Raw genomic sequence first — 10693 nt, forward strand, 5'->3', positions numbered from 1 at the left:
TTTGGGCGTGTATTCACACTAAAGCAAAGTGACCTGTACAAATAATTTATAAATAATTTATGATGGTGTTCTGTGACACTTGAGAGGTAAGTATCGATAAAATCACAATCAGTGTGTTGCCATGTACCAGGTGCATGGGCTGTAAATCCAGTTCTGTAAATCTTCCTCAGCAATTAATTTCACTGCTCACTGTTTTTTTTATTTAATTTTTTAAAAACTAATTCAAAAATACTAACCTTATAGGTCCAATAATTGATTCATCTGGGAATTTAAATGATTATTTTCAGATGCTAGACTATCCAAACGTATGCAACTAAACAGGGCAGTACACAGATGGTTGTAACGTTCAAGATGGCTTTAATAGTATCCGAGGGTAAATTTAATTTGCAGACAGGAGAGTCAGCGGTCCAGAGTTCATAATACACCACAGCAGTAGAATAACGTCGCGCGGGAAGGACGTGTTTTAACTGTGCTCACGGGGGCATGCCGTGTTAGTGCGCCTTTCAGTGATCGTTGCACGAATCCAGTGGTTGGGGAAAGAAGTTACATTCCCATAAATAATTGACGTGAAAAAAATGTTAAAACTTCAGACTATAGCTTTCGATTCTATTACAGTCATCGATGAGAGGATATTTAAGGGAATTAATTCAAGCTGAACGAATGCCACTGACAATCCTTGTGAAGAAGAGCCAGGTATGCATACGCACTATACAATAATCACATATCACCAAGGACATGTTTCAGAACTTAAATAAAAATAAAAATAAATACACCACCGCAAATACACCTCGGTAATATCAAAGAAAAATATTTTATATAAAATAAATAATAAAAATTTGTGTTGTGAGGGCACTATTTTTATAAGCGGAGGAAGTATGACTACATAGAAGCTAATAAATACATTGCGACAACAGGTGAGTAATTTGGCGCGGAGTGGAATGGCGGTTTATGGCTTCGAACGGATCGCTGGTTAACGTGAACTTGAGCACCAGCAAAATTAGCTAGCTGACTATCTGTGCTAAGTGGTAATACAGAGAGTTTGAAACATTTTTACCCGCTGAGTAAGGTAAGTTTGTTTATAGTTACTGAGTTTTTTTTTAAACGATTTGATTTCCGGTGATGCGATTTTTGGGTCTCCTTCCGTTTGTTATACCATTGAGGAGCCAGCTGGTGTCCACAGGGTGTTGGAAATTCGGGTGAAATTGGCCTACTGGCTCTTTAGCTTAGGTTAGTTCCGCTAATGCGGTAACAAGCAGGCGGGTTTCAAGATAAACTATTCGTTATTTTAATAATTACGTTACTTGTTGTATGTTGCACGCCGTTTAGCTAAGATTGTCTTGGCTAACTTTTCTATCGTTCCAGGCTACAGCTAACTAACACTGGGTGAGTTAATGGGCAACCCAGAAAATCGAACTTGGAATCTAGCTAGCTAAATGTTTTCCAAGAACTACTAGAACTAACCAGATCACAAAGAAGTTGCTGCCCAAAAGATATTTTACTGGCAGTGTTAGTTTAATCTAACACCACTCCAAATATATTTAAGTTAGCGTTATTTTCTAAGATTAGGATGCTTGCTAGGAACAGTTGGGGTCCACAAAACCTTGCCAGACATTTGGGATCGATTGTGAAATAACACATCAGATTTACAATTTAGCAGTTAATTAATTAGCTTGTAGTTTTGCATTCATTGCCAGTAGTAAGGTATGTTCAGTTCATACCTAACTTGATTAATGTCGTAAAACGGTACATGCTACATGGATGCATACCATGATAGCCAAATGTAATTGTATGTCTAGCATATAATTCCCTACCAGTTGCAATTGGCCCAGGATTAGCATCCCCTAATTAGCTACATGATAGGCCGCAACTGCTGTGAGATTTCGTTTAGTCGTATTATTACTGTTGTTGTTGTTGTTGTTATACGCCTGTCTTTGTTGTCTTCGCTCTCTAAATATCCCAGTGGCATTGCGATGAACAGTAGCGGCCCCGCCTACCCGCTGGCCTCGCTGTACGTCGGGGACTTGCACCCTGACGTCACCGAGGCCATGCTGTACCAGAAGTTCTCCCCAGCCGGCCCAATCATGTCCATCCGCGTTTGCCGTGACATCATCACGCGGAGGTCGCTGGGATACGCCTACATCAATTTCCAGCAGCCTGCTGACGGTGACTGTCTCCGTCGAAACTGGTGACGTTTGGTGATGTGTGTGACGTTGCCTACATTACTGTAGATATGTAGTCGAATCAGACGCTTGATGTAGTGCTGTGCGCTCTCTAGTTTGTATGTAAATTGCAAGTTCGATGAGCTGAATGGCCTGTTCTCATTCTGTATTCTTATGCGGCTATATTCTAGATGGGCTGAATGCCCTGTTCTCATGATGTGTTCTTATGTTCTAGACAGACAGAATGGTCTGTTCTCCTCATTGTGTACTCTGATTGATCTTCTCTCTGATATTCTTAGCTGATTTCTTAAAGTATGCATCAGTTTAGACCAACGTAGGGTTAAATGTACCACCCTACCGAGAGATTTTAATCAGCAGAAAATGTGTTCTCGGTCTGGTTAATGGCTTATCTTCTGGTTGCGTGTATAATTCCAGAAATGTCCAAAACCTTTTTCCCTCAGCTGACTGAACTTCACAATAGAAAGGGCTCTGTTTGACCTTGACCTCAGGCTGGTGTAGCAGGTGAACCTGCAGTTACGTGAGGGGACAAAGGCTGTCCTGTTATTTTTGTAGTTTTTATCCAACCCCCTGCTTGAGCCGGTGTTCTCTTTCTCAGCGGAATGTGCCTTGGACACAATGAACTATGAGGTCATCAAGGGTCGACCAATCAGGATAATGTGGTCCCAGCGTGACCCCGGACTGAGGAAGTCTGGGGTTGGAAACATCTTCATAAAGAACATGGACGAGTCCATTGATAACAAGGCCTTGTACGACACCTTTTCCGCCTTCGGAAACATCCTGTCCTGCAAGGTACCGGAAGCTTCGCTCTGATCTGAAATGGCACATGAGCGCGAGTTGGCGGCCTGTTGTAGATTTTTATCCGAAAGAATTTTCAGGTGTTTCATGTTCTCAGTGTGTGTGGACCGTTCAGGAACCTGGGAAGGCGGTGAGTAAGGTTGAGTACCTGCTGTCATAGTGTGCGGTCTGTTGTGTTCTCAGTGTGTGTGGACCGTTCAGGACCCTGGGAAGGCGGTGAGTAAGGTTGAGTACCTGCTGTCTCAGTGTGCGGTCTGTTGTGTTCTCCGTGTGTGTGGACCGTTCAGGACCCTGGGAAGGCGGTGAGTAAGGTTGAGTACCTGCTGTCTCAGTGTGCGGTCGGTTGTGTTCTCAGTGTGTGTGGACCGTTCAGGACCCTGGGAAGGCGGTGAGTAAGGTTGAGTACCTGCTGTCTCAGTGTGCGGTCGGTTGTGTTCTCAGTGTGTGTGGACCGTTCAGGACCCTGGGAAGGCGGTGAGTAAGGTTGAGTACCTGCTGTCATAGTGTGCGGTCGGTTGTGTTCTCAGTGTGTGTGGACCGTTCAGGACCCTGGGAAGGCTGTGAGTAAGGTTGAGTACCTGCTGTCATAGTGTGCGGTCGGTTGTGTTCTCAGTGTGTGTGGACCATTCAGGACCCTGGGAAGGCGGTGAGTAAGGTTGAGTACCTGCTGTCATAGTGTGCGGTCGGTTGTGTTCTCAGTGTGTGTGGACCATTCAGGACCCTGGGAAGGCGGTGAGTAAGGTTGAGTACCTGCTGTCTCAGTGTGCGGTCTGTTGTGTTCTCAGGTGGTGTGTGATGAGAACGGCTCCAAGGGCTACGGGTTTGTCCACTTCGAGACCCAGGAGGCAGCCAACCGAGCCATAGACACCATGAACGGCATGCTGCTGAACGACCGCAAAGTGTACGTGTGTGTGTGTGAGTGCGCGCGAGCGCCTGTGTGTGTGTGTGTGTGTGTGTGTGTGTGTGTGTGTGCGTGCGAGAGAGAGAGAGAGAGAGCAAAATTAAATCATCTTCAAACATTAACCCTTAATTTTGTCTAGTTCTATTTTGGACTCACCCAGGATGATCTTGATCGATAGAGCAACATTATAGTAGATGTGAACACAGCTCTAAAACCAAAAATTGTATAATTCTCTGTAGAAGCTGCTGTGTGTGGTGCAGTGATACTTTGACCGTACAAGGTACTATTTTGTGTGTAGAAATGGCAGTTACAGAAGGCTAAGTAGGGGCGGGTAGATACAGGTTTAGTGAGCAGAAGAGTTAGATGTGCTCCCACTTTTTAATCGAGATCCTGCAAATGACGAAGTTCACCAGCTCACAGTTAGTACTTTTATTCTGTAGAATGCACCACCTCACGGTTCACGCTTTTATTCTGTAGAATGCACCACCTCACGGTTCACGCTTTTATTCTGTAGAATGCACCACCTCACGGTTCACGCTTTTATTCTGTAGAATGCACCACCTCACGGTTCACGCTTTTATTCTGTAGAATGCACCACCTCACAATTCACACTTTTATTCTGTAGAATGCACCACCTCACAGTTCACACTTTTATTCTGTAGAATGCACCACCTCACAGTTCACACCCTTTAGTCTGTAGAATGCACCACCTCACGGTTCACGCTTTTATTCTGTAGAATGCACCACCTCACGGTTCACGCTTTTATTCTGTAGAATGCACCACCTCACAATTCACACTTTTATTCTGTAGAATGCACCACCTCACAGTTCACACTTTTATTCTGTAGAATGCACCACCTCACAGTTCACACCTTTAGTCTGTAGAATGCACCAGCCCTCTCTTTAACGCTTTTATTCTGTAAAATGCACCAGCCTTCTCTTTTACTCTTTGTTTCTGCACAGCCTAGAGACAGGTAGACAGGTGGAATGTGACTTATCGCAGTCACAGCCAGTGCCTTGTATCCTGGGGGAATCTTGTGTGATGTCCACCTGTAGGTCAGTGAAACGGTCCAGTTGGCAGGTTGTTTGGTTTCCTGTTTTTTTTTGTTTGCAGAATTTTGTTCACATCTGCCTCCTACTTAAAAGTCTATAAAGATGTTTTCTCCAAACACTTTTCCAACTTGTGTGCTGCTGGTGCTAATTAGCATTTTAAATTTTATTTATTAATTATTTATTTGTTTGTTTGTTTGTTGTAACAGTAAATACTTTTTCAAGCTTAGTTTCTCATTTACAACTTTCACTCAATAGCAGCACTTAACATATATTACAAATCCTGTACAATATTGCTGTCCAGTGTTCAAAATCGCAAGTGGCTTCAGGGCCTGCTTAGTATCAGGTTTCTTGGAGAGACACTGATGATCTTTGATAGAATGGAATTCTGTGACATCGAGGCAGTGATGTCAGGCCTCTGTCCCTCTGTTGTAATGCATTCCGCCAGTCGCCGTGGGTTGTGTTCTGTGATGCACGTAAACGTTTCACCTGGGTTTGTACGGGTCCCCCGTGGGTTCACTCTTCCTCCTCGTCGTGTTTGTGTGCAGTTTTGTTGGCCACTTCAAATCTCGTAAGGAGAGGGAGGCAGAGTTCGGCGCCAAGGCCATGGAGTTCACCAACGTCTACATCAAGAACTTTGGCGAGGACTTTGATGATGAGAAGCTGAAGGAGATCTTCTCTGAATTTGGTGAGTGGTGCTGGGTAGTGATGTTGATTTGGTGATGATGTTGATTTGGTGCTGGGTGATGATGTTGATTGTGCGCCTGTGTGCGTGCGTGCGTGTGTGTGTGTGCGTGCGTTCTACAGGAAGGACCCTCAGCGTGCGCGTGATGATGGATGAGAGAGGGCGGTCCCGCGGGTTTGGCTTTGTGAACTATGAGAACCACGAGGACGCACAGAAGGTGAGGAGCCCCTGCAGAGAGGGGGTCGTGGGCCAGGGAGCGTTCAGGGGCAAGTGGGCGTCGAGTGATCCACTCGCACCGTGCGGTCGCTAACACGGGCCTCTCTCCTGCAGGCGGTGGAGCGGTCGCTAACGCTCGTGCTATACGGTTGCTAATGCTCGCGCTATGCAGTTGCTAACGCTCATGCTATACGGTTGCTAATGCTCGCACTATGCAGTTGCTCAGGCGGAGGCAGTGCGGTCGCTAACACGGGCCTCTCTCCTGCAGGCAGTGGGGCGGTCGCTAACGCTCATGCTATACGGTTGCTAATGCTCGCGCTATGCAGTTGCTAACGCTCATGCTATACGGTTTCTAATGCTCGTGCTATGCAGTTGCTAATGCTCATGCTATGTGGTTGCTAACACTCGCACCGTGCGGTCGCTAACACGGGCCGCTCTCCTGCAGGCGGTGGAGCAGATGAACGGTAAAGAGCTGAACGGCAGGATCCTGTACGTGGGCCGAGCCCAGAAGAGGCTGGAGAGACAGGGCGAGCTCAAGCGCAAGTTTGAGCAGATCAAACAGGAGAGGATCCACCGATACCAGGTACACAGGGGCCCGGGTCTGACACTCCAGTCCTGTAGGGGGCGCTGTGTCTACAGGTCTAACTTCAGCACTGGAGGCCCATAGTGTTTGCAGGTTTAACTCCAGTCCTGCAGGGGGTTAATCTGTATGTGAATCTGATCTGGTCTCTGTCCTGTGTTCAGGGGGTTAATCTGTATGTGAAGCTGAGCTGGTCTCTGTCCTGTGTTCAGGGGGTTAATCTGTATGTGAAGAACCTGGACGATGGAATCGATGATGAGAGACTGCGACGGGAGTTCGCCCCATACGGCACCATCACCAGCGCCAAGGTGACTAAAAGTCGCTTTGTAGCATTTTAATCCAGCCGCAGTCACACTAGGGTAGTTCTGTGGGTGAGCTGGAGTAGTCTCATTGCTTATGGGAGTTGTAGTTTAGAGGTGGAGTTGCTTTATACTTGATCAGGACTCCCATCAGTACTTTAGTGAAGTTTTGTGTAAAAGTGGGAAAACTACCATGTTGTTTTCTGTGAATTAAATAAGCATTCAGTTTTTAAAATGTGGATAAAACAATTGGATTATTCGTAATTAATTGGCTTATCTCTGTGCTCAGTTGGATATTTGCAGTTGCGATGGTGTGTTTTCGGCATGTGTTTCTAATTGGTGCTTGCTGTAACGTGACTCCGCCCTCTTGTCTGGGGGGGGGGCGTGGCCTCAGGTGATGACGGACGTCGGCCACAGTAAGGGCTTCGGCTTCGTGTGCTTCTCATCGCCGGAGGAGGCCACCAAGGCGGTGACGGAGATGAACGGGCGCATCGTGGCCACCAAGCCACTGTACGTGGCGCTGGCGCAGCGCAAGGAGGAGCGCAAGGCCATCCTCACCAACCAGTACATGCAGCGCCTGGCCAGCGTCCGCGCCCTGCCCGCGCCCGTCATCGGCTCCTACCAGCAGCCCTCCGGATACTTCATGTCCACCGTGCCGCAGGTGGGGCAGGGGCGGGGCTAGGGGCACAGCAGGGGGCGGGGCTACAAATATGGGTCATCTGGTTTTTTTTTTATTTAAAGAAAAACAAAAACCTTATGCTCTCATTTAATTGTGTCAGTATTGGCAGTATTTAATCGCGTCTCTGTGGATGGCAGTATTGGCGGTATTTATTCGTGTCTGTGTGGATAGCAGTATTGGCGATATTTATTCGTGTTTGTGCGGATGGCAGTATTGGCAGTATTTAATCATGTCTGTGTGGATAGCAGTATTGGCGGTATTGGTGATATTTAATCGTGTCTGTGTGGATAGCAGTATTGGCGATATTTAATCGTGTCTGTGTGGAAGGCAGTATTGGCGGTATTTAATCGTGTCTGTGTGGATGGCGGTATTGACGGTATTTAATCGTGTCTGTGTGGATAGCAGTATTGGCGGTATTTAATCTTGTGTTTTGGCACTGTCCGTGTTAAAACCCTACAGCCTCAGAGTCGTACCTTCTACCCGCCGAACACTGTTCCCCCGATCCGCCCCGGCCCCCGCTGGACTACCCAGCCTCCTAGGCCTCAGGGTGAGTCAGCGGTATGCGGGGGGTGGGTGGGGGGGTGCTGCTCCTAATTATTTAATAGCTCATTGATGTCCTCTGATGATTTATCTGCATTTATTGACAGCTGAAGACCTGACCTAGTCTGTATGAAATGTTTTATGATCTTGCGCTGGAGTTAACCAGTCTTAGCATGTATACACTACAGCGCTGTACGCTAACATTTTGTCTCTCTTCCTCTGCATCTCTCTCTCCCTCTGTCTCTCTCTCTCTTGTTCTCTCTCTCCCTTCCTCCCTCTCTCCTCTTTGTCTCTCCCTCTCCCCCCCCCCCCCCCCCCCCCCCCAGGCCCGTACTCGGCTCAGTTTGTCCGCTCGGCCGTCCCGCGTCGTGCCTCCACTCCGATCAGCAGCGTCAGGCAGGCCTCCACCCAGGCCCCCCGCGTCATGAGCAACACGCAGAAGATGGGTGAGCTCTGCGGGTCCGGCTCGGTTCCGGTCCAGTTCGGATCTGGCCTCGGTCTGGCTCAGGTTCGGTCCGGTCCGGGTCTGGCCTGGGTCTGGCTCAGGTCCGGTTTGAGCCCAGCCCGGGTCCGGTTCAGGTCCGTCCGTCCATCCGTCCCGCCCTGTTTGGTTTGGTCCTCTAGCGTCTCAGACTTGTGGGGGAGATTTGTTTTCTGGGTTTATCATCGCCTCTTCAGTTTAAAACAGTTCCTTTTATTATAAAACCAAAACTTTATATAAAAACTTTATATAAAATATCTGCCCATGCTGCTTGTTTATGTATGTATTTATGCAAATGCGTGCAGCTGCATCGGCTGATTTCTGCGTCCCTCTGGCTGAACGCTCATGTTGTTGCCGGCTCTCCCCAGCCAACATCGGCACGCAGACGGCTGGCGGGCGGGCCGCCATGCCCGGGCCGCCGGTCCGAGGGGTGAACCAGTACAAGTACTCCACCGGGGTCAGGAACATGCAGCAGGTCATCACCATGCCAACCCAGGTCACTGTGCAACAGGTGGGTTAAAATGCAGCCTCATCAGGGGGAGTGTGGTGGTGAGTGGGTGCAGTCTGTGTTGAGTTTGGGGTGAGTGGGTGCAGTCTGTGTTGAGTAGGGAGTGAGTGGGTGCAGTCTGTGTTGAGTTTGGGGTGAGTGGGTGCAGTCTGTGTTGAGTAGGGGGTGAGTGGGTGCAGTCTGTGTTGAGTTTGGGGTGAGTGGGTGCAGTCTGTTGAGTAGGGGGTAAGTGGGTGCGGTCTGTGTTGAATAATGAGTGGGTGGGTGCAGTCTGTGTTGAATAATGAGTGGGTGGGTGCAGTCTGTGTTGAGTTTGGGGTGAGTGGGTGCAGTCTGTGTTGAGTAGGGGGTGAGTGGGTGTAGTTGAGTATGTGGTGAATCCCAGCGGTGATTGATTGACAGGTGTCAGAGCCGGCGGTGCTGGTGCGGGGACAGGAGCCTCTGACAGCCTCCATGCTGGCCGCCGCCCCCCTGATGGAACAGAAACAGCTGCTGGGTACGTGGGTAACGAGCGATTGTGGGTAAAGATTGTGCGTTAAGTATGGTTTTGCATAGTGCGTGTTACAGCGTAATGCGTGTTTGCTTAGCGTGTGCTTAGCGTGTGCTGGGCTGGTCTCCCGCGCTGCAGGGGAGCGGCTGTACCCCCTGATCCAGGCGCTGCACCCCTCTCTGGCGGGTAAGATCACCGGCATGCTGCTGGAGATCGACAACTCGGAGCTGCTGCACATGCTGGAGGCCCGTGAGTCACTGCACTCCAAGGTACCGCCGTCCGTCCCGGGGTTAGGGGGCGGGGCATAAACCAGCGGGGCGGGGCCCAGATTGGGGGCAGGGCCCAGATTGGGGGCGGGGCCCAGAGAAGGGGCCGGGGTTTTAATCCGCAAGGGTGTGTGTCTGCACAGGTGGATGAGGCGGTGGCGGTGTTGCAGGCTCACCAGGCGAAAGAACTCTCCCCGAAGAATTGAAGCGCCCCTTCAGGTGGGTTTGGGAACTGCAGGCAGATCTGAGAGCTTTTGCTCAGGATGGGTCAGCTGGGTTTCCCCATTTCATCACGCAGAAGGGGGTTAGGTTTTTTTTGGGGGGTGGGTTTCCCATCCCTACTGTTGCGGATGTAGCTCTAACATGTCAACAGTGTATTTATTGCTTACATTAATGATGGGAATTGACAGCTTTATAGGAACTGGGATTTTCTTTGTACAACGGTTTGATTAAGTGATTTGTACCCGTTTCAGGAAATGGTGACCTTCATCTTGGCTTCTCTGAAGGAGGAAAAAGCAAACAAAAAAAGAGTAAAATATGAAAATGTAAAAAAAAAAAAAAAAAAATTAAAATAATTGGTTGTAAACAGGGCTTTGTGAGCAAATGGATCCTGAATGAAAAGAGTATCTTTATAAAGTAATGCATGAAGCCGGCCGGCTGTTTACAATGGATTCCCTTTGTTCTCGTTTTGTTGTGTTTTATTTTTTTGCATTAAAACCCTTGAACAGATCCTGGCAGTCTGCCTTTTATTTTTCATCATAGGCCTGGTCCTCTTAAACACTGATTTGGCTATCATGGGCCTGGTCCTCTTAAACACTGATTTGGCTATGGTGGCACTGATTTTTAATATGTTGATTGGTCATCAGTAGTTTTTTTCTTCCCTGTGTTGGTTTTTAATGAGCTGGATGCCAGATTTTTTTCAGGAACCTTCTCGGTTTAAGCACACAGGGTGGAATCTGCCGGGTTGGGTATCGACAGCAGATCCTGAATTGTAACCGATTCCAGATTTCCAAGGATTCAGAA

The 10693-nt window shown here is 48.3% G+C and overlaps 1 protein-coding gene across 3 annotated transcripts; it reads left to right on the forward strand.

Moving 5' to 3' along the window:
- Nucleotides 1–900: 900 nt before the first annotated feature.
- pabpc1l (poly(A) binding protein, cytoplasmic 1-like) lies at nucleotides 901–10324 on the forward strand. Of its 3 annotated transcripts, XM_035380866.1 has the most exons (18): nucleotides 901–1066; nucleotides 1363–1383; nucleotides 1961–2163; nucleotides 2776–2969; nucleotides 3761–3876; nucleotides 4840–4932; nucleotides 5475–5614; nucleotides 5734–5828; nucleotides 6273–6410; nucleotides 6620–6715; nucleotides 7101–7367; nucleotides 7845–7932; nucleotides 8252–8371; nucleotides 8775–8917; nucleotides 9317–9410; nucleotides 9543–9673; nucleotides 9814–9889; nucleotides 10144–10324. In XM_035380866.1, the coding sequence occupies exons 3-17, from the start codon at nucleotides 1971–1973 to the stop codon at nucleotides 9874–9876; spliced, it is 1971 nt and encodes a 656-aa protein (XP_035236757.1). In that variant the 5' UTR covers nucleotides 901–1066; nucleotides 1363–1383; nucleotides 1961–1970; the 3' UTR covers nucleotides 9877–9889; nucleotides 10144–10324. The 3 variants fall into 3 exon arrangements, with proteins under 3 accessions (XP_035236757.1, XP_035236755.1, XP_035236758.1); XM_035380864.1 differs by lacking the exon at nucleotides 1363–1383 and having other exon boundaries at nucleotides 902–1066; XM_035380867.1 differs by lacking the exons at nucleotides 1363–1383; nucleotides 4840–4932 and having other exon boundaries at nucleotides 902–1066.
- The last annotated feature ends 369 nt before the right edge of the window (nucleotides 10325–10693 follow it).

The sequence above is a fragment of the Anguilla anguilla genome, chromosome 11 (assembly GCF_013347855.1).
Source record: "Anguilla anguilla isolate fAngAng1 chromosome 11, fAngAng1.pri, whole genome shotgun sequence".
Lineage (NCBI taxonomy): Eukaryota > Metazoa > Chordata > Actinopteri > Anguilliformes > Anguillidae > Anguilla > Anguilla anguilla.